At 59.9% G+C, this 22,161-nt stretch overlaps 2 protein-coding genes across 2 annotated transcripts; both read right to left on the reverse strand.

Annotated features, from left to right (window-relative positions):
- Window positions 1–7,893: 7,893 nt before the first annotated feature.
- On the reverse strand, window positions 7,894–12,956 carry LOC123827949 (uncharacterized protein DKFZp434B061-like). Its single transcript, XM_045852390.1, has 5 exons — window positions 12,303–12,956; window positions 11,009–11,354; window positions 10,639–10,735; window positions 8,908–9,001; window positions 7,894–8,139 (listed from the first exon to the last, which is right to left on the reverse strand). Exons 1-5 carry the CDS (start codon window positions 12,954–12,956, stop codon window positions 7,894–7,896), a joined length of 1,437 nt encoding a protein of 478 aa, XP_045708346.1.
- A 4,963-nt stretch (window positions 12,957–17,919) lies between these two features.
- On the reverse strand, window positions 17,920–20,150 carry OLIG1 (oligodendrocyte transcription factor 1). Its single transcript, XM_045852570.1, has one exon. The coding sequence runs from the start codon at window positions 20,053–20,055 to the stop codon at window positions 19,249–19,251; it is 807 nt and encodes a 268-aa protein (XP_045708526.1). The 5' UTR covers window positions 20,056–20,150; the 3' UTR covers window positions 17,920–19,248.
- Window positions 20,151–22,161: the final 2,011 nt, after the last annotated feature.

Consider the following 22,161-nt stretch of genomic DNA (forward strand, 5'->3'; position numbering starts at 1 on the left):
CCTCGGCTGTTCCCGGCAGGTTGCCTGGTGGGTCCTGCGCGCCAGCCGGTGGCCGGTGACCCGGAAGCACATCGTGCCATCTCCACCTGTGTTTTATATAATCCCACGCTTCTGGCCCCGGGGCGTCTGGCAGCTAAAGTGCTGAGCAGCCGGGTACAAGGCTGGCGGCTGGGGCTGGCTGTGAGCCTGTCCATCACCAGGTTCCAGGGCGCTCGGCGCTGGGTTGCGCCACTGCACAGTGTCCAGCTCCGAGGGCCGGCCGGTCACTCTAAGGAGAAGGACCCCCAGCTGGCGGCCTGTGGGGACAGGGCCTGATCCAGGACCCCTCCCCCTGCTGGAGCCCCCTCCCCTCCAGCCTTCTTCCCACATCTGGCTGGACTGAACAGATGACCGGTCTCTTCTTGTCCAGGAGGGCGGGTCGAATGCAGAAAACCTGCCAACACAGAGGGGCAACGAGAACAGGGAGATACATTCTGCAAACCCCAAAGTCAGAGTGTGGGAGGCGGCAGGGGGGACAGCCCAGCGCCGCGCTGCGTGGGGGGCGGGGGATCCGGGTGAGCCCGGCTGCGCTTCCAGCACAGAAAACCTCGTCTTCTGCCCTTCGGAATCACTCCCCCAAAGTTCGCCAAGTCCCCTCAAAAATGTAATTCTTTATCAAACATAAAACAGATTTCTTTTCCCAGTGGGAAAAGTCATTCCTGCTAATTGTGAAAGAAAAAAAAAAATCACCACGTGCCAGAGGAAGTCAGAGCCAGCGGACACCACCTCCTGGAGACAGACACCGTGGATGCGGCCCCGGCGTTTCCCCCGGACGGATGTCTCTCTGCACCCGGCCGCCCGCTCGCTGCCCCTGCACCATCTCACACGGGAGTTATTCCAGCTGCTCCACGCGGTAGTGGCCTGTTCATCCACCTATTGACCTGGCCAACTAAAGCTCCTTCAGGTTCAGACCATTACAGTGGCTAGAAACCATTTTATTGTTCCGTCCATAGCAACATTTGTTAAGTTCCTCCCATCAGGACGGGCATTTTGGTTGCTGCCTATTTGGTTTTGGCGTCCGAAATGGGTGACGGATACGCTGATGCCTACACCCCGGAGCCCCTTACGCTGCCTCTGGGAGTAATTCTTTGGAGTGGGGTTGCTGGCTCGGAGGGTAAGACCAGGAACTCATTTCTGTAACACGTATGTGTCTTTGTATTTCAGGTATACATTAAACAATGTATCGTACATTACGGTATAGTTATTACATTACATCCAAGTATAAATAATTGTTTTCTATAGATATAAGATATATGAAATTAGTTTACATATATAAAATAATAACCATATGTAATATATAATATATAATAATCATATCTATATACATTTGCCAGAGACTTTTATGACCCAGGAAGTTTAGATGTACTTAGTTCCTGGGCAGCGCACAGAACCAGTCCTATCTTTTAGAAACTACCCCTAATTTTTTGATTCAAGTCACGGGTAGTTGGAACTTCCCACTCACGGTAAGCGCCTCAGCCCCCCTACACCCTGCGACGGGCTTGTACCCCCCACGCCGCTTGTGAGAACCCCCTTTAAGAGGGGCATGCACAAAGAAGGAAGGGGGGACTGGTCCGCGTCCGGGAACAGCAGGCTGGGGCCCCGGGCGGGGACACAGGCCAGACCGGAGGAGGAGGAGGAGGAGGAGGAGGAGGAGGAGGAAGGTGCTGTAGGTCAGAGCTGAGCCTGGGCCTGTGGCGGCGAGTTCCTGAGACCAGGAGGGCAGATAACAGTATAAGACCCTGCGTCCCTCTCTCAGAAACTTTTTGTTTTGTTTTTTCCTCTTTGTCTTTTTTTTTTTTTTGGTTGTTGTTACTTTTGATGCCAATCTGATTAGAACTACTCTGTTCTTGTTGACCTTTTGTGGGTTCCCCCCCCAATCTGAAAGAATTAAAAATTATAGCATCTCTGAATAAATATAACGCTCAGCACCTTCTTATTAACCAAATGCAACCGGGGAATAAATACAGTGAGTGTTCCCAGAAAAAAAGTGAAGAATAGAAAATTGTTTAAGTGGCCAGAGAAACTTTATCCTATTGTGCGGCGGGGCAAGCCGGGCCAGCTATATGTAAATGCCGGCGGTGGCCTCTGTTCGTGTGGCCACTTTGAAGTTGCCATCTGAATTTAATTCTGCCTTTGTGAGGAAATCAGGCCATTACGCTTAATCTCACTTAATAGTGAGAAACGCCCTTTGTTGCTTTCTATAGGAACATATTCTGCCCCTAACATATACAGCTTGGTATTCACGCTTCCCTATTAATCCCCGATGGCTGGTAATTGCTTCATCGCAGAGCCCCCTGTCCGATTCACAAGGCGCTGATTGCAACTATTCTTCCCTATACATTAGTGCACTGTTTTGGTCTTGCTTCTTTGGCTCAGTGAACTCCGTCAAGCTGCCCACATTTTCTGGGCATGTGGGCGTATTGTGAGACGTTAAATTAAATTCTGCGCCGACCCCCACCCCACCTCCCCCGCCCCCGGCCGCCCGAAGCCATCAGCCGCTGCACGTCAGCGGCTTGACAAGCAGGCCCGCTGCCCTGCTGCAAGGCCGGCGACGAGGAACAGCCACTGCAGGCTGGACACTTTGTTTCCAGGCGCGGTCCGGGTCTTCGCGCTGCTCTGCACGTTGGCATGGCCGCCGGGCGACCCGCTGCGTTATTGCCGCGGTGTTATTTCCCTGATCTTCTATCTGGGAGAAAATATTAGGTTCCAGAGAAGTAGCAACGATCGCTTCAAGCTCTGAGATTATTTTCACCTTCTTGGTCTTTTTTCCCCCCAAAATGTGGTTCAGATGATGTCTTTTTGTCTGTCCGTGACTCGCTTGGGCACAGCTCCCCGACGGCGAATACCGGCAGAGCCTATGGCCTCCAGCTCTCCTTGCGGCCCCTGGGGCGACAGCTCCGGCTACTTTGGCTGTCGGCTGCGCAAAGAAAGGGGCTTCCCTTTCCTGTCCGTCACCCGATTGCTCTTGAGTGACAGTCGCCAAGTGTCTCATCGTGCTGTCGCAGGAAGACGGCCGTTCTCAAGCTGACTTCGTGGTTCCGATTTGTGCAAACCACCGGGAGGGCCCGGGGTCCGGGCAGTCGCTGCGGCCCAGACGGAACCGCCTCTTTCGCCAGCCGCTCCGCCCGCAACACGTGGTCTCAGCGACTAGGGACGGAATGACAGAAGCTGCCCTGCTCAGGCCGGTCTGCCTGCTCCCTAGGTGCGCTCTTCCTCCGTGACTCACGGGCCAGCAGACTCTTTCTGTATAAAATTACGTACACATGACTCTTCGGGGACTTCCGGGGGCGGGGGTTATTATGTTGCACGTGAAATAATCGAGGCCCTGAGAAATGGGCACCTGAGAGTTAGCAAGAAGCTCTCTTATTGGTGCAACAACTGTTCATGTGGGATCATTTCGGATTGGGGGGGAAGTTGCAGAGACAGCAGAGAGCCCGCCTGCCTGTCCCTCACCCAGACGCCCCTGCGTCCACAGCTCACACAGCCACCGTGCGTTTGTCACAACCACGCGACACGCGTAATTTGAAGACCACAATTAGGCGCATTCGGTGTGTTGACCTCCTTGACCTCCCACAGGAATATTTTCCTGTGCCATTGAACATTTTTGTGAACTATCATTTTAATGTCACCTTTTTAAAGAGGAAACTGGGATAGTAACTATGACTATCAAGCGAGGTAGGGTGCAGGCGAAATTTTGATAGTGTGTAACACATAGCTGCTTCGGGAAAAGCTGCGGGCACAGGGGGCGGGGCCTCTGCTGAGAGACCTGATGCCGCAGCTCCCTCCCACCCCACCTGGGGGCGGAGCATCAGCTGCGGGCTGGGTCCCGCTCTGCACCTGCCCTGCTGCTGGCCAGCACAGGGGTCGGGGTCGGTCTCCTCTCCAGCCTCCGTTAGCAGATTGCGGTAGGAGTGCGTCCTCACTGGAGACAGTTTAGAAGACATAAGCAGAAAGAGGCAAGCACGCAGCGCCCCCGCACAGCCTCCCAGAGACGCCCGCCCTCGGCGTGTGGGTGCACGCCGGGGGTCACGACGTTTTGCAATCTGCGTTTTCACTTGTTCATGACCACTGGCCCTAATACTTAATATTCTCCTAAAAAATTTTCCCCCAGTGCATGCCTAGAATTCTCTCCTACAACTTTATGATAACTGTGTAACCCCATCTCACCTTTATGAACATTTAGAGTGTGTGTGGCTTTTCTTATTAAAAGGGTACTGCAGTTTTTCCCCTGCTATGGGACTTTCCCCGACTTGGGTTGTTGTAATACATTATTTCCCCTAATATATTATTATACTATAATGTATTTTTATGAAGGCTGTGACTAAGTGGCCTTATTGCCTCAGGGAAAACCCTCCAAGGTAGAATTAGTGGGTTAGATCAGCGTCCAATTATTGCCTTTGCTGAGTGGTTTCCAAGAGGCCCCCGGAACAAAAACACGCAAACAAGCAGAACAAAACAAAAACGTCGCAGGCCCCTGCATTTGGTGGGGGAAGCACTGCGGACGTGTGGTTCTCAGAAGACCGAGCCCCGGCTTTCGTGACCCCCTGGTTACACGTTTCTGTTTCAGCCAACAGCGGGGCCACCTGGGGGCCCCGCACAAGGCGGCGGGCGGGCACCTGTGTGGGGCACGGAGCGTGAACCTCGGCCCGAGGAACCTCCCAGGACTCGGCTGAAGGAGACCGGAACAGACACGAGGAGGAAGGCAGGAGCCATCACCCTCGGTCATTTGGAGGGTCGACACCCTGATGGTAGTGCCCGTACCGCACATGCGAAACCACCCGCGAGGTAAAGCAGTTCTCAGGAACGTCACGGGCCTGTCCCCGGCTCCTGCCCAGCTGGACGCACAGCTGGGCTGCTGTGGGGCTGGGCTCCCGTCCCAGGGAGACCGTGGGACCTGCAGGGACCGAGTCCACTCCCGCTATCTGTGAGTGGTGACACAGGTTCTGCTGTCCTATCGCGGGGGCCTTGCTGAGTCTCCTTTTAATTTACTTCACACGGAGTAACGTGGGATTAAATACATTGTGTTTAAAAGAAAGATTCCTAAAGCATTTACTAGGTATAAAAGGACACTTTTTGAAAAGTTGTGCAGGAAAACAGAAGAAAGAAATTAAAAATACAGCCCTGGCTGGTGTAGCTCAGTGGATTGAGCACGGGCTGCAAACCAAAGTGTCGCAGGTTCGATTCCCAGTCAGGGCACATGCTCAGGGTACATGCCTGGGTTGCAGGCCATGACCCCCAGCAACCACACATTGATGTTTCTCTCTCTCTCTCTATCTACCTCCCTTCCCTCTCTGAAAATAAATAAATAAGCTTAAAAAAATTAAAAATATCTCAGCCCCCAATAGATTTGTCATAATACAGTATCAATTAAAAATAAAATTTACAAGCCCTGGCCAGGTGGCTCAGTTGGTTGGAGCATCGTCCTGAACACCAAAAGGTTGCAGGTTTAATTCCTGGTCAGGACATGTACCTAGGTTGCAGGTTTGATCCCCAGTGGGGGTGTGTATGGGAGGCAACCAGTTGATATTTTTCTCTCTCCCCCTTCCTCTCTCTCTAAAATCAATAACCTATCCTCACATGAAGATTTTTTAAAATTAATAAATAAAATGTGTCAGTTCTATAACAGTCACAATTTGCAGTGATGACCTTTTGATAACCTACCCATACCTCAATAACTTTGCATCCTGATTTATTTTTTCCCTTAGCATAGTTTTGTCCAGGAAAAAAATTACTATGAAACTAAATTTTTCAAGTGGATCATGCTGAAAAGTCCAGGATTTTTTCTAGCTGTTACCTCTAGTTCCTGGGAGGAAGAAGCTGATCGGGGACTGTCTTACAGGAGGAGATAGAAACGGGTGCCGGGGAAACAGAAAGAGGAGAGACACGCTCGTGGAATTTGGAGGCTGGGACCTCCCTGGGTCCCCACTGGCCCCCCGTTGTTTGCAGCCCGCCCTGCGCGTCCGCCTGCCAGAGCCCGGGGTGCTCTGGAGCGCCGTGCCCCTATCCCGGCTTCAGAGCAGACATGGGCCACCCAGAGGAGCTCCTGGGCTTGTGTCCCGCATTTAAATTCCTTGGTGGAAGGTCCTTGGAAGGCTGGGGCATCCTTGGATTTCTGGAACGACTTTATTTTCTATTTGCACACGTGCGCGAGAATTAGGTCAGGGTTGCATTTCCGTCCGTGACTGCAAGAGCCTTCCTCCCCTTTACTTTCTCCCCACACCTGTGTCCCCCTGTCCCCTGTCTCCCTCCCTCATTCACCCGGGGGCTGCCCTATCTGGGGGGCAACGTGGAGGAAAGAAGGTGGAGTCGGAGCGGACGCCTCGGGCCGGAGGGATTGAAAATTCCTCATTGGAGAGCGTCTGTTTGATGACAGTGACAGGCGCAGAGGAGAAAGAGGGGTTTGAGCTGATTGCCGAAGGGCTTGCGGGGTTGTGGCGGGTGGATGAGGACAGGGACGCTGGGGTGGGCTGGAGGGTGGGAGGAAGTAGCAGAGGTGGAGGACCAGCATGTGGGTGACAATGAATCCCTGGGGGAGGGGCAGGGATGGTGCCGGAGGGGGACGGTGGAATGGGGGGCGAGCCATGGAGACAGGAGACGGCGTGTTCTGGGCACTCCGTCCCTCCGGGGTTTGGCTCACCGGCCTGATAAATGCTCGAGAAAAGCTCCCGACAAAATGCAACGCAAGTATTGGGTGACGTGTTTGCTTTTGTGAGGGTCTTCCAAGCTTTTACTGGAAGATGGGGAAACGGCCAGCAAGCAGCAAGGGGCACGCGTTAGTCTCACATTCACCTGCACGCAGACTAAAAAACACCAGGATAAAACACTTCCCTGATCTGCTGAGCTGGGAGATTATTCCGAAATAACTTTTTGCTGTCCCATGAGCCTGTTTATACCGCTGAAATGGTATTGCATGATCTGGTCTGCTTTTATGACACAAATAATACCTGCTTCCCTAAAGACATGGTCCCTGGGTCCCCAGGGAGCCTGGGCGGCTCAGAGGAGCCGCGTGGCTGGAGCCACGTGACAGTTCAAGAGGGATTCAGTGGCCCTGCGGGGAGTGGCACCCCACCCCGGGGCCCAGCGCCATCCTGGGTCTTTGGAACCAACGCACACGCAGGCGTGCACGGACGACCACCGCACAGGCCCGCAGGCCCGCTGAGCGCTGCGCCGACCTTAGCAAACAGAGCCAGATGCTCGAGGCCTGTGGATTTGGAAGCTGAGGTATCTTTCCTGCAAGGGCTCCACCCGCAGACTAACCTTTATGCCCCAGACTAAAGCCATTTGTTTTCAGGCCTTGTCTCCACGGCCCTCGCCCGTCTCCAGGTGAGACAGGGAGGCAGCTCGGGGCTCTCACTGCGCAAGGGAGGCAGGTGAAACATGAAGATGGGAAAACTAGTACTAACGGTCTCCTTTTTCTTTAAGGTACAAAGCCTTTGGTGTGGCATACGGGTGCAATGCCCGACCCGGGCGTATTTCAGCCATTCTCGGCTGGACCTCTTCTAGACGTTCCCAGGGTGTCTCCTTGAAGACAGACTCCCCAGGCAGAAAAGAGCTCCGTTCTCCCGCTTCTTGCTGGAGTCGAGATCAGTGTGTGGGGTCTTGGGGGAGCCGGGAGGTTTGCTTTGTGAACGCAGGTTTTGATGTCTCCTCTCTCGCTGGCCGCCGCCGCCTCGCTCCCCGTCTGAGGGTTCCAGATTACTTTGAAATGGAAATGGTGGAGAATAAGACCCAAGACTGACGTGATGGATTTGAGTCAGTAGACTGTTCAGTCTCACACACACACACACACACGCACACGCACAGGCAGAGTCTGAATGTTGGAGAGACGGAGTGTACAGTCCAGCGAAAATGGTGTTATCCCAGAAACTCAGCCATGAGGTCAGCGCCAGGGCTGAGCCTCAGGACCCGGCGGTTCCCACGCGGGCGGATGTAACCAGTTCCGCCCGCCGATTTGCCCCCCAGCACGAGGGCGTTTCTGGGAGGCGGGAGGGACGGGAGACCGCTGCGCCGGCCCATCCGGTCATTTAGACGGTGGGTCCAGAGCAGGGGTGCCACACTCATACTCATGTTCACCGGGGGCCGCATCAGCCTCACCGTGGCCTGCAAAGGGCCGAATGTAACTTTGAGGCTGTGTACACGTAACTACTCCTTAACCAGGGGCCAGGAGCTCGGCGCTGCCGCCGGGTAGAAGTCAGGTGGGGGGCCGGATTCGGCCTGGGAAACGTGTGTGAGTGTCCCCTGTGCCCTGAGCCCAGGACCCTCAAAGCCGGCAGGGGGCGGGGGGCTTGTCCAGGGGGAAGGGCTGTGGAACAGGCTGCAGGCCTCACCCCCTCAGCTCTGACTCTCGGGCCCTGCACGCGGGCTCGTGCGGTCAGACCTTCCCATTTTTCTAGAGAACCTAAAAATCTGGATTTTTACGTAAAACGTCCCGATGTCCAAATGCTGGCAAGCACGAATCCGTTTACAACAAGCAGCATGAGGGTCTGCAGCTGCCCTCACCTCGCAGGGCCACTCCGCGTTAGAGACTGGGGCGGGCTCGCGGGCCGAGAGCCGCTGAGACCCAGCCTTCTCGCTCCCCACCTGGGCCCCGTCTTCGCGGGCGGGTGGGCGTGCTGCCCCGTGGGGTGGGGGGTGCGCATCCGAGCATGGGTGTGGCCTCCGCCCCAGCTCGGCTTCTCCGGGAGTGGGAAGCAGGCACCTGCCTGGCTCTTCTTTACAGGAAAGTTTCCTGATGATGGTGAAATAGCCACAAGGTAACACGGACCATTTTCACCGTCTGCGCGTGTGTGTGGTTCCCGGCCTTAAGGGCATTTGCGTTGGCGGGCGGCCACCACCGCAGGCGTTTCCATCCACCTGCGGGCTTCCCACCTGCTCAGACGGGACGTTCACCTCGACCACCTCGCTCCGCGGCCGCAGCGCAGGTGCCGGGGAGCAACCGGTGACGCCGACAGCCAGGGCGTGGCTGGGGGGGCCCCACGGGGTTGTGGGGGGGGGTGGCGGGATTCCAGGCACATGCTGTTTTCCTCTGTATCCCTTTTGAAATGGCCAGTTTATTTAGGGAAATACATGATCCTTTTATCATGTAAAGAATGATGCCGGTCTCTTTTTTTGAAACATGGTCCTAGGAGCCTCCCTCTCTCTCTCTCTCCCTCCCCTCTCTCTCTCCCCCTCTCTCTCTCCCTCCCTCTGCCGTGGCTCCACGAGCCCTGGGGCTGTCGTCGTGCTGGCGGGGGACACAGAAGCGGGACCCGGGTCTGCGAATCTTGCTCCCAGAGCTCTTCAGTTGCTGTGAATCGAGGGGGGTCACTGGGCCTCGAATGGCCAAGCGTCGTGAATGAGCACGTCCCCGTAAGGGGGCTCTTTTCAGATTCCCTGTGTGAGTTCTTTTCAGTCTAAAAACCGACTTGCTCAGGTCCGCTCGGAGGCTTCGGGGGGGAGGGGCATCGCTTGGGGGCGTGGCTACTGCGGTCGCCCGCCCTTCCCGCGCGCGCAGGTGAGGCAGGCACGCCTCTCCGGAAAGCCCCCGCGAGCATTTCCAAACCGGCGGGCTGATGCCAGACACCTGGCACGTGCGATGCTCCCCAAATCCCGGAGACTTTCCTGCAGGGGCCCCCGCGTGGAGGGCCGGCCGGCCGGAGGTCTCCTGCGTCCGGGGAACGCCTCCCGGGTTAAGGCCCAGGTGCGGAGGGCGCCCGGGTGCGAGGGCGGGCCAGGGCCGACTTGGAGAACGAAGCCCTTCGCTCTGCCCCGGGAAGCTCTGCGCGGCGCGGGGCCCACGTCCCGAAGTTCCTGACGTTAAGCTGGCAGGGCTGCTCCGCTCCGGCCACCCCACGCTCCCTGCAGGGGGTCACCAGGCTTCCAGGCCCAGGGGACACCCGGTGAGGGCGCGGGGGCCTGACGCCGGGGCCTGGCTGGAGGAGGCGCCTGTCCCCACACAGGCCTGTGGCCTCAGCAGCCGGAGGGTCTGCACGCCGGGGCTGGCCCCCGGCCCAGCCCACTCAGCCCCACCCCGGCGCCCTCTGTCGCGTCCCTTTGCAGACCCCAAGCCCTTACTTAGCGCAGGCCTGGCAGCGAGTGGCCTGCCTGAGGACATGCTCAGGGACAGGGCCGGCCACTGGGGTCGCCACTGTTGCCGTGTCTGTTTTAGGGGCTACCCCACCCTGCAGTTGGGGGCAGGGGGATGGCTTCAGCACTGGACGTGCTTCTCCCGCCCTCACCTGGACGAGGACCTGGGGGACCCTGGGGGAGCTGCAGCCTCGGGGGGACGTAGGAGTGGCTCTTCCAGACCGGCAGGGGCAACGGGGAACCCGCCTCCATTTCTGTTGGGAGACTGGGCCTGTGTGTGCTTAAACTTCTGAGATTCTGTTCATTGTGCATTTGTGCATCAATTTTGATTTTTTTTAAAATGTTGCATTAAAATATTATTTATGATGATAGACGAGGTATGTGGGGTGCCCCCTGAAGTTTTTTTGTCCCAAGGACGGGCCTCAGGGCGCCCCCAGGCCGGGCCCTGCCTGCTGCCCGAGGCCCACGCCTGCAGGGGTTCCCGAGCTCCCCTGTCTCAGCCACCCTGCGTCCCATGGAGGCTCACGCGGGCACCTGCGCAGGCCCAGGGAGCGGACGGCAGGCCCGGCCTGGGTGGTTCTGCTTTGGGAGCCGGGGCTGGCCAGTCGCAGCACCGATTTCTGGCTAGACGCTGTTGGCCAGTTTGAGGTGGTTGTTTAATGAAAGAGTTTGAGCCAAACATAATTACTGTTTACCATTTGAATATTAATGAGGTTTCTCCTTCTCTTTCCTTCTCTGCCTTTTCCCTGTGAGGAGTGTTCGGTTCAGGAGAAGCACTGGACGCAGCTGAAACTCGCTTTGGGGGCCGTCCCCGAGTTTGGGCGCCACCCCTGGCAGGTGCCCACGTGAACCTCTGTGGGACTCAGGTGGCTGAGACTGGGGAGCACCGCCCCCTGCGCCCCACCGGTCTCTCCCGCCACCACGTGCAGGGATGACTCAGCGGTGACGTCATGCGCCGGCCTGGTGTCCGTGCCCTCGTGGCCAGCCAGCTGCTGCTGCTGCGCGGCGCTGCCCTGAGCTGGCGCGCCGTGGGGAGAGAACAGTGTGCAGTCGGCGTGCGGCCTCTGCAGCCGCAGCAGCCGGGAGGCTGTGGCTTCTGAAGAACCCACTGTCCTCGGGTCAGAAGCGGCCGTCCCCGTGCCCACCCCGCACCTCGGAGCAGCACCTTGGCCTCGGGATGGACTGGTGCCTGGGCCCAGCCTCGGCGGGGTCTCGGGGTCCCCGGAGGATGCACGGCTCAGGAGAAGTGACTGGAGCGAGACACCCGGTCATCTGGGTGCCGGAGGACAGCCATGCTTTTGGGTCCGACTGACTCCCCGAGAAAAGTCAATCTTTATTTTTATAGGGGGGGTGATACAACATTCAGTGCATAGTGTGATTATTAAAACAGAAACGTTTACCACAGAAATAATTTCTAAAAGTTCAGAAGGTTTTACAGATCAGTCATGTTAACCAAAGAAATAACCGAAAAGGTACAGGAGGTCCCACAGATCAACCATGTTAAACAAAGGTTATTGTGACCAAGAGAGTCATCAGTCAGATAGCCAACGAAGCTACACGAGCACAAACTTTCAGGTGCCAGTTAGTAACTAGGTGTCTATTAAGATTCAAGGTATAGGTCTAAGTTGAAAGGGTGCAAGGGGTGATTTATAGCTAGCTATATAGAAATTAGCTACTGTCCATTGAGGTTAGATTTGTCTCGGTTAGGTATCTGGTTTTTTGCCTGGGTTTGTTGATTTATACATCTTGGGGCGGGGCCACGTTTTGTGTTTGTTTCCATGTATTGAGATTATTATTTCCAACTAGAACTCCTTGCTTCCTTACACTCCTGTCCAGGGTATGGGAGGGGTAGTGGCTCTAATAAATCGTAAGCTTTCAGGTGGTGACTCCCTAAGAAACATTCCTAGCAACAGCTTCCTCCAGCGTTCTGGCAGTTGGTCTGCCCATAGTTTAGTTTTGTCCGTAACTTCCCAGGTGGGGGAAGTAGGCAGCATTAGGGTTGCTAGGGGCCTCTATTCTGTGGTCAACAAGTCATTTCGCACAGAATCAGAGGCATCGTGCAGATTTTTTGTTATAACGCACAGGTATCCCCAAACCCCACCCCCTACTGCTAGTGGAGACAGGTACGCAGGAGGAGACAGACAGGAGACCCGGCCACAGTCGCCTCTGCTGTGCAGACGCGTCTCATCTGACCTGACTGTGTCAAAGGTTGGCTGTGGGTCGGCCTCCAACAGACCGGCTCCTGGCCGGGCCCCGAGGGAACGCCTGGGGTGGCAGCTGGCAGTGGGCTCCCGGGGCCAGGGCACTGGGTCACAGGGGCAGCTCGGGTCCTTCTGTCGGGGGGCTGTCCTTGGCGTCAGCCAGGTGGCTTGGGCCCGGCCAGGACCCAGGAGAGGAAGCGGGAATGGCGGGGTGCCCCCCTTGCTGTCTGAACAAGTGCCCGCCCGAGCTCGGCACAGGTTTGTGGACGACGGGCCCGTCTCCGTGAGCGGCGACGAGAAACCACACCTGCGACGTCGCCGGCTCACACGCACGCACGCAACCCTCCCAAGGTGGGTCCCGGTCGTGAGCTCTCCTCGGAGAGGGAGAGCCCGAGGTCCCGAGGTCTCGAGGTCCCGGGGGCTCCAGTCGGCGGCGTGAACTGCAGAGACCGCCTTCCCATGCGCTCCCGGCCGCGAGGACCCGGGGTTCCCAGGCCACGGGGGTTCGGAGCTGGCGGACGCCATGCAGTCCTCCGTGGGCCAGAGTTGCCGGCTTTGCCTCCTGGCCGTGGCCGTGACCGCCTCTGACACAGCAAGGGCCGGAGGACCCAGGACTGCAGACAGGGACACGGTGACACGTGCCAGGAGCATGCGAATGCAGCGAAGTCACCACGAAGACAAAGTGCCCCTCGGACTGGTCAGCTGCAGACACAAAGTCACCGACTCTCCATCTGCTCAGCTCTGCTTTTGAGGCCGGGAGTGGGAGACCCCCGACCAGCGCGACCTTCGTGCCCTGTCCTGCGGCCTCAGGACCCGGGACACAGCCGTCTGCGAGGCACGGGCCGCAACCTGGACCTCTCGGCACCGTCCTTCCTCACCTCGGCCGCCACCGGCTCTGCCCAGGCCAGAAACGTTGTGTGCCGGGACGTGTCACAGCCTCAGTGTCACACCCACCAGGCCCGGTCCGAGCAGCACCAACCACAGCCAGACCTGGGGCCGAGGCAGCGGGGCTGAGGGCGGAGGGGAGTTTAGGGAGGGCCCCCTCGGGGCTCTCCCCCCTGAGACGAAGCCTCGTTTCTTTCCCCGTCTGGCCTCCGAGGCTTCCTGTCATCGGCCTCAGCTCCCCGGGTCTCCACGTCCTCAGGCGGCTGCGTTCCCATCTGGGAAATGGGCCATCGCAGCGCACACACACAGTGAAGGCGCGTGGACTGCTTAGAACGCTGCACGGCCCCGACAAACACAAGGTGACCTCTGGTCAACGCCGTCGCTGTTTTCACTTCTAGCGGGGGCTTTGCTGTGAGCTGTTCCGCTTTCCGCCGGCTGCCTCCGGGGGTGGCTACTGTCTCTCCCTCCCTCTCCCTCCCTCTCTCCCCCTCTCTCTCCCTCTCTCCCTCCCCTTTCCCTCCCTCCCTCCCTCCCTCCCTCCCTCCCTCCCTCTCTCTCTCTCTCTCTCTCTCTCTCTCTCTCTCTCTCTGATGAATGTTTCCATCTCATCTTGTAACCTTGAAGTCTAGGGGTCGTATGGCCTGGTGTTCTCTGAGCAGTTACCCCGGCCAGCACTGTCCCTGGGCCCCACGACCTGCCTATGGCTGGTGCTCCCTGGGCGGGCAGGCCCCGTCGGGCTCTCTGTCCTCCATCCTGGTGACAGCCGGCACTCGCCCCTGCTGCTGAGCAGCCCCTGGGAGAGCCGCACAGGCTCATGGGAACACTGGGCAGGAGGAGACCCGCTCACCTGGCGGAGACAGTGGGGTCCGAGACGCAGCTCCCCATCTGTCCTGATGCCCTTGCCTGTCAGCTGCCTGCCCCCTCGCCTCCTGAAACCTTGGTGACAAACCTGTGACCTTCAGAGACTTGCCCAGCAAACTGTCACCGACCGCACCTTCCCGGGGGCAGGGCTGCCAGACAGAGCTCAGGTGGCTGAAGGGCAGCCAGGCCGCCCACCAGGGGCCTGGCCCTGTGTCTGCCTCTCCTGGAAGCCACACGCAGGGCCCACGGGGGCCGAGCAGGGAGGCTGGAAGCGGCCAGGGTCCGGGCATTGTCCAGGGCTGGGAGGTGTGTGCGTGCACCTCCCGCCAGGGCGCCGGTCTCCAGGAGACGCCAGTCCTACCGCACAAACCCAGGAACCTGCTTTGGCCTCCTGAGCTCAGGTTGTGGTCGCTGGCACCTCCGGGGTCTCGTCTGGCAGGGAGGAGGGTGGGCAGGTCCCGCCCTGGTCTCCTACCCCACTGGCCTCCGGTGGGACTCAGAAATATGACCTGGCCCCTCTAACCTCCGTCCCAGCAGTGGCCACCCGTGTGCCGTTTCCTCCGTGGCCCCTGAGGAAGGCTGAGCCTGGGCTGGAACGGCCCTTCCTTCACTCTCAGTCTGGGGGTCCCCTCACCCCCTGGGGCACCCCGCAGCATTCGAGGGCGTGGGCTGCCGACCTGCTTGTCCTCGGCGCCGGCTGTCGGCGTCAGCTGGAGGCAAAGGGGGCAGTTTTCTGTCGGGGCAGCTGATCCCCTGCAAGCAGAAAGGATTTGTCTTAATCTGATCCAGCACTTTTGCTTTTGAGCTGGGTGTTGTTTGAAAGGGCAGACCAGGGATCGCTTGGAAAGGACATTTGCTGGAGAGGGGGGAGTGGTGGGGGGGAGTGGGGGGGAAGTGGGTACAACTGTATTTGAACAGCAATTTTAAAAATGTTAATAATGTTAATAAATTACAAAAAAAAAAGACATGTGCGATGTCGCCCTAAGGAGCGAGGCAGGTGTGTGTGCAGGGCTGGAGGACTGTCTGGTTACCCTGTTCTCCTGTCTTCCCTTTGGTGAGATCAACGGGCCTTGCTTCAAATACAGTGTTTCGCCCTGGCTGGCGTAGCTCAGTGGGTTGAGCGCGGGCTGTGAACCAAAGTGTCGCAGGTTCGATTCCCAGTCAGGGCACATGCCTGGGTTGTAGGCCACAGCCCCCAGCAACTGCACATTGATGTTTCTCTCCCTCTCTCTATCTCCCTCCCTTCCCTCTCTAAAAATAAATAAAATCTAAGAAAAAAGAAAAATACAGTGTTTCTCAGCCTGTGGAATCTGCCTGATACAAGTAAATTCGCGTTTTAGGAAAACACGACATTTCCCGACCTGTCGCTTCTCGAGCCTCCTCCCGTGAAGGGGCACCTTCTTTCTGCACGTCTGCTGAGCGCCCAGAAGGGGGAAGGCCCCCCCACCCCCCGCCCGTGCGACGGGTCGGCTGCAGGGCCCCAAGCCTCCCCCACAGGCACGCCGTGTGCCCCTCGGGGCACGAGCAGCCACCCCCACCCCGTTCTCCCTCACCAGCGCCTCCCCCCGGCAAGCTCGGGAAGTGTCTCTGTGGCAGAAAGGAAAGCCCTTCTTTGTCCTGGCTGCCCCCGCAGCCTCGGAGGCGCGGCTGCGGGCTGAGGCTTCGCGTGCCGAGGGCCTGTGCGGACCCCGGCTCCCCTGCCCACCCGGGAAGTCAGTGGGCCCGGCCGGCCGGGCCGCCAGGGCCCCTGCTGGCGGTGACCTGAGACCGGGAGAGGTGAGCTGCTTTCCGTGTGAGAGGGGAGCTTGTCTCTCGCCGGGACACTCGCCTTCGAAGGTGCGTATCTCCCAAGGTGACCTTTGCATACCTGGTGTCATCGGTGCTCCTCAGGGGAGAACACCTGTGCATAGGCCATCACCGCGGGCCAGGTGAATCCCACGGCCCCTTCCGTCCGCGCTCCGCTCGCCGCTGGCTCACCGGGCCTCGAGCCTGCGGCACAGCACCGTTTCTCAGCCCGGTGTACCCCCCAGCCCGGGGTTCGGCCCCTCTGTCACCGAGAGGGGACCTTGGCCGGAGCAGGGGCCTCCTTCCCTGGCACCGGGCCTGTGCTCCTTCTCTTCCTGCCCCCGACGCCTCGCGTGCCTTCCTCAAGGAGCCTGCCCCATGCCCCCTCTGCTTTCCCAGCCCTTAAGAAAACCGGCTTAAACTGGTTCCACCTGCAAAACACCCGCCTGCAGGTTGCAGGAAGCGACCGCTGGCTCTTAGACGTTGCACCTGCAGAGGAGGACCCCGCCCGCTGTGGACCTGCGTGAGGGGTCTGACTTTGCACGGGGACACTGTGTGTGCACAGATGTACACACACACACGCACACGCATGTTCAACTTTGATCTGTCTTTCCCTGCAGGACTCCTGAGTGCCCACGGGTGCTCTCCTCCATGAGACAAATGCCTTAGAAGGCGCAGTCTGCCAGTCACTCCTACCCGGCACAGCAGATGCCACATGCAGGCGGATGACTTCAGCGTTCTGATGACGCTCAAAATAGCCCTGCGTGTCCTTGATGAATTCCTTCGTAACCTTTAGCCGTTCTGGAGACTTGAGAAGGACTCTCCTGGTTAAATAAAAACTCACCTTTCCTCCAAGGCAGGGGGACTCGCTCCAACTCAGAGGACCGGGCGGAGGGAAACCCCCCCCCCACCCCCCGGTGCTGCTGCCCCGCGCTGGCCCCTGCTGCCCCGCAGAGAGGGATGGCGGAGGGCTGGGCGTGGCGGCCGGGCGAGGGAGCCGGGTTACAGGAGGGACTGTTCATTTCTCATCTACGGGGAACAGTTTTTTTCAGGGAGGACCGGACTTGGCTTTTGATTTCATTGATTATCATGTTTCTTTCTGACCCCGTCGAGATGCAGGAAGGCAAGGGCACCCAGCAGACAGGAGGCTGCCTCTCCAGGGCCCCTGCCAGAGCGGGCTGCGCCTCGTCTGGTGGCCGAGGGTGGGGCCAGATCCTCTCTGGCACGTGGGGGGGGGGTGCGCAGAGCCTGGCTCTCTCCCGTCCTCTCCTGCTCCCCGCCCCTGGAGGAAACAGACACTTGGAGGGGGTTGGGGGGAGTTGGGGGAGCGGGGGGCAGTTCCGGCCCTCCAGCCCCGCCCCTACATGTTCCAGGGGGAACGCTCCTCTCCCCTCCATGCACACAAGCCTCAGGTGGACCCACGCGGATAAAAGGAAGGCACCGCCTCTGGGTTTTCTTCAGTTCCTGCAGACGAAAGGCGTCCCTACGTTTCCTTTGCCATCTGCCCCGCTGTAGCCAGTGGTTGGGTCTCATGAACAACCACGAAATAGTGGGGTACTGCACGAGAGCTAGTTCTTCCTAATTAGTGCCTCCCAGCACCCAGAGGAGCTTTCTTCCCCTGTCAGAAGACCACGTCCGAGGCCGTCGTTGCCTAGGAGACGAGTCCCACCCGGTTCTAGGGACGGGGAAGCTTGCGGCTGGGAGGCTTGTTTCGGTTTCTGCCTAGTCGAAGGGAAAAGGGGCCCCTCTGAGAAGGAGGATGAGATCGAACCTAACTTGACCACAAATGTATTTCTTAGCCCTGTGTCTTTCAGGGCAGAAAGCTGTCGTAAAAACCAAAAATCCCCCACGACTGGGCTTGGCTTGGAACTGCTGCCCCACCCCCCTCCCACGCCCTCCCACCTGCTCGTTGGCCTGCAGGCCCCTCCCCGCCCACCTTCCCCCCTTTCTCTGATGCCTGGCCTCCCTGAACGCCCGCTCATCAGAAGTCAGGGGCATGTCACTATGAACTTCTCCCGAGGTTCTGAAGCCGCCGGGGCCCCAGGCCCCACCATTAGTGACGCGCGGACCAGACGGAAACAGAGAAGGTCTGTCAGTGTTTTATTTCCTCCCGTCCTCGCAGTGCACGGAAACACGGTTAGAGATAAAACAAAATGCCAGGTACATTTGGCTATGGCCAACAACCAGACACCTTAAACATGAAGTTCAAAGCAAAACAGCTTGCAGAGGGTCAAATAATCGTGGGCAAAGTGATTCCTTGATGCTTGGGACACACGGCGACCCATCTCCTACTTGGGGCTTCAGCTGTGGGGGCCAGGAGACCCCCGCAGGGCAAAAGTTCAGCGCAGGAAACTCCATCCCGCCGTCGCCACCGCAGCGGGGACCCCCGAGCCCAGGGCAGCTTGGGGCTCCGGTCCCCCTCCTCATCCTTTAATAAGAGAGAACGTTAACTGGCGACGGTGCTTCCCGACGGGTCTGCCGGCTGCTGGGAACGCCCCCCGCGCCTATTCCGGTGAGCCCGGCCGCCGAGTGCTCCGCCGGAGGCCGGATTTTGTTTTGACGCAGGCTCCAAGGTTGGCCGCGCTACTCTGGGGGCCAGGGAGACACAACGGGGAGTCCGGAGTTCTACCCTGTCCTTCGAGGGAGACCCCAGGGCTTCGGAGCGAATCAGCTCTGCAACGCCGCACCGAAGTCTGTGATCCTCAAAAACTGCACTCGGACAACCGGGCACCAAAGCGGACCCGCTTCCCAAACCAGCACCCCAGCGCGCGACCCTGGGGTGTCGCCGCCGGCTCCCATCGGGCGCAGAGGGCTGGTGCGGCTGCTTGGCCCGGACACTGCACCGACTACCTGGTCTTTCTCCGCCTGCTGAGGTCGGGCAGCCTCCTTGGACAGGGTTTGGCTGGTGGGAGCCGGGATGCCTGTGACCTCTAGCACGGAGATCACGGCGGGGCGGGGGAAACACGGGAAGAACCCCTCCCCCTCTTGGAGCGCAGCCCTTTGGTCCACTGGCTCGGCAGGTGTCGCCTCTGTGAGCTGTGGCACTTGGAGCTGGCCTCCCGCCGCACCCGGGGCTAGCGCGGCGCCCTAAAAGCTGCACCACCCACGCGGAGCGCACAGCTCCGGGGAAGAGGGTGAGAGTGAGGGAGGCTTGTACTGTCGCCGCCCAAAGCAGCTGGAATCGACCCGGGACCCCCACAGCGCAGACGCTCCGTCGAACATCCGCTCGGGTCACTTTAATTTCCCGGGGGTGGGAGCAGCAAGGGGGAGCCCGACAGGCCCCTCCTCTGGGAGAGCCGGTTCCGAAGGCGCTCCTCGCTGGCCCTGCAGTCCTGGGCGCAGGGCGCGGGGGCGCGCAGGAGCCGGGCGGCGGGAGGCCGTGCCGAGGTCGCGCCGCAGGTCCGGAGGGCGCTCACTTGGAGAACTGCGCCGGCACTGCTGCCAGGCCCAGGCCGGCCGGGACTAGGTGCGGGAACTTGCAAACCGCACAGGTGCAGAGGCCAGGGCCGCCCGCGGCGCCTCCGGGGAGCGCGAACTGGCCGCACGGCGGCTCCTCCAGCGCCACCGACAGGTACTTGGCTGGGCGCAGCGCCTCAGGCGGCCCCACGGCGCCGGGCGCCAGCAGCACGGACCCCGGCGCGGCGGCGAGCAGGGGCAGGCCAGCCAGCAGCAGGCGCGGTGCGGCCGGCCCGGCGCCCTCGCCCAGCGCGCGGCGCAGCTCCTGCAGCGAGCTGCCCAGCAGCAGGATGTAGTTGCGGGCGAGCAGCAGCGTGGCGATCTTGGAGAGCTTGCGGCCCGGCGCGCCCTGGCAGTGCGCCGCCGAGTAGGGCAGGATGACCTCGCGCAGCGCGTCCATGGCCAGGTTGAGGTCCTGCATGCGCTTCCGCTCGCGGCTGTTGATCTTGCGCCGCAGCTGCTGCTGTTGCTCCTCCTTGGGGTCCGCCCGCGAGCCGCCGCCGGCGGGCGCTCCCGGCCCCGCTCCGGAGCCCGGAGGTTCGGCGGGCGTCTCGGGCTTCTCGCGAGCCGTCTTGGGGAGCAGAGGGGCCGTTGTGGAGGAGGCGGACGAAGAAGAGGAGGAGGAGGAGGAGGAGGAGGGATGCTGCCGGTAGCCCACCAGCTCGTACAGGGAGGCTCCGAGCTGCAGGTCTCCTGGACGCTGTGGCCGCAGCATGGTCGCGGGGGCCGCGTTCACGCGCGCCTGGGAAACCGCATAGTACATCTGGGGCGTAACGCGGGCAGCCGAGGGAGCGGTTCAGGAACGCCCCGGGGTGGACCCTTGGGCAGACTGCCCCTCCCCGCGGACCTGCGCGCGCGGGGAGCCGACGGCAAAGCAGCCGCCAGTCCCCGACCCCTTTAAACCCGATTTGGGAACCTACGGGGCCCGGGGCGGCCGGGTGCAGCCAATCGGGGCGCGAGGCCGGGCGCAGGCGCGTGCTCATTGGCCAGCCGCCCGAAGCGGGCGCGGAGGTGCGGCTGGCACCGCTCAAGGAGGTTATTGTGAGCGCCCTGGTCACAGGACAGGCCGGGGAGGGAGGGGGGAGGGGGGGAGGGGCCAGAGGCGTCTTTTCGGGTGACGCGCGGCTGTTCGCGGAGCTCCGGCTGCAGTGGTGAGGCTGAAACTCCTGAGCCTACCCCTTTCCCTCTCTGCCTCCACTCCTCGGTGCATGTGTATATGCATGCGCGTGCTTATTGCAAACTGCGGTCACAGACGCACGACGTAACATATTCCGTCTCGACCATTCTTAAGCGTGCGGCTCAGCGGTGCTCGGTGCGTTCGCGTCGTTGCGCAACCACCCCGCAGAACCCTCTTCGTCTTGCAAAACTGAAACTAATCTCATTAAACAGCAGTTGCCCTCTCCCCCTCCCCCCCTCCCCCCAACGCCCTGGCAACCCCGGGACTTCCGTCCATGACACTGAGGACTCTGGCTACCACCTGGAAGTGGAACGGTGACTGCTTGGCTTCAACGACCGGCTTATTCCGTTGAGCGCAGTGCCCTCAGTGTTCCTCCTGGGTGCCGCCTGCGTCGGCATTTCCTTCCTTTTCAAGGCCGAGTAACATTCCTTTCCTTCGCGGGTGGGTGCGTGCCTCGCTTTGCTTGCCCGTTTTTGCGCGCCGAGGCGCTCGCGTGGCTTCCACCTCTTGGCTCTTGTGAATAACGCTGCTATGAACTTGGCCGTAACATGGATTATTTGTGCTTTTTTTTTTTTAATACCTGATTTCCTGCCAGGGTTTAAAAATATACTTTTATCTTCATTTCTACCAAGTTTCAAGAGCAACATTTCTGGGTTCCACGGCCAGCGGCATGCGTGTGGCTGCTCCCCACCACTCCCTCTTGCCCCCCCGCCCCTCGAGGAGAAGGCGTTTAGGGCCAGGGAGCTCCCTGGGTCTGGCCTCTTTCCTCCTCCCCAAGGGACATGGGCCCATCTTATCAGTGACCGGGCTCTTGCTTCATCAAAACCTCGCACGGCGATTGGCCTCTCGTTGGGCAAAAACAAAACAAAACAAAACAAAACAACAGACATCTGTTGCGGGGGCGGGACTGAGCTGTCTCTTCCCCAAACACGATAGTATCACTTGGTTGCTATGGACGTTTCTGCCCTGTCACTGGGGCGCCTTGCCGTCACCTCGTGGCAGAGTGGCTCGGGGCAGCTGGCCTGCTGGACCTGCACCTCTGCCAGCCCGTCAGGTAGTCACCCTGGGGCTGTTTAAAGGTGGCTGGTCACGAGACCGCTGAGTCGGAATCCAGTTCCCGGCTGCAGCAGCGCTGCTGCTGGGGCTCCACAGAGGGAGGCGGCGTGGCCGACGGCCCCCACGGGGACCGTCCTCGTCCTCTCGGGAATCTCCGAGGACGGAGGGCCGGGGTGCCGGAAGGAGGTGCACTGCACCTCGGTCCTCTCCGGTGGCAGCAGAGGGATGCCGGCCCCGGGGGCTGCCCGCCCACCCGCCTGCCACAGGAGCCGAGTCCAGCCTCAGGAGCCCGCGGGCTGTGCTGGCGACATCAGGCCTGCCCAGGTCTCGTTCCCATCCTTGGATCTCTGTCCCCTAGGCTCCCCCTGGTCTCGGCCCGGGGCGGCCTCGCTGTGCCTCAGGCCCAGCCCCATCGTTCCCCTCTTCTCGGAGCCTCGGGGGCTTCTCATGGTCTTCCTCCTCTCTGCATGCTTGGTAGACCTCTGAGGGCGCGTCCCCGAGCCTGGGCTACCTGCAGCCACCTCTGCGCTGGCCGCGACTGTTCTGAGGGCGGGTCATTCCCTCCCCCCCCCGTTTCTGTGCCCTCCCACAGCCCCACTTCGTGCCCTGCGACTGCCCCGTGGGCCGGGGCGTCTG

The sequence above is a fragment of the Phyllostomus hastatus genome, unplaced genomic scaffold (assembly GCF_019186645.2).
Source record: "Phyllostomus hastatus isolate PE091 unplaced genomic scaffold, TTU_PhHast_1.1 phas_contig_948, whole genome shotgun sequence".
NCBI classification, from domain to species: Eukaryota; Metazoa; Chordata; class Mammalia; order Chiroptera; family Phyllostomidae; genus Phyllostomus; species Phyllostomus hastatus.

Excerpts from the sequence above, each read along its gene's own strand:
- LOC123827949 (XM_045852390.1), bottom strand. The coding sequence starts at position 12,956 with ATGCTCCTGGCACGTGTCACCGTGTCCCTGTCTGCAGTCCTGGGTCCT. Across the intron at positions 10,736-11,008 it reads CGTGGTGGCGGGAGAGACCG|CGTCTAGCCAGAAATCGGTG; the intron begins GTGGGGCGCAGG and ends ACTGGCCAACAG. Across the intron at positions 9,002-10,638 it reads CGCTCCCTGGGCCTGCGCAG|CCACGCCCTGGCTGTCGGCG; the intron begins GTGCCCGCGTGA and ends GGGCCCCCCCAG.
- OLIG1 (XM_045852570.1), bottom strand. The coding sequence starts at position 20,055 with ATGTACTATGCGGTTTCCCAGGCGCGCGTGAACGCGGCCCCCGCGACC.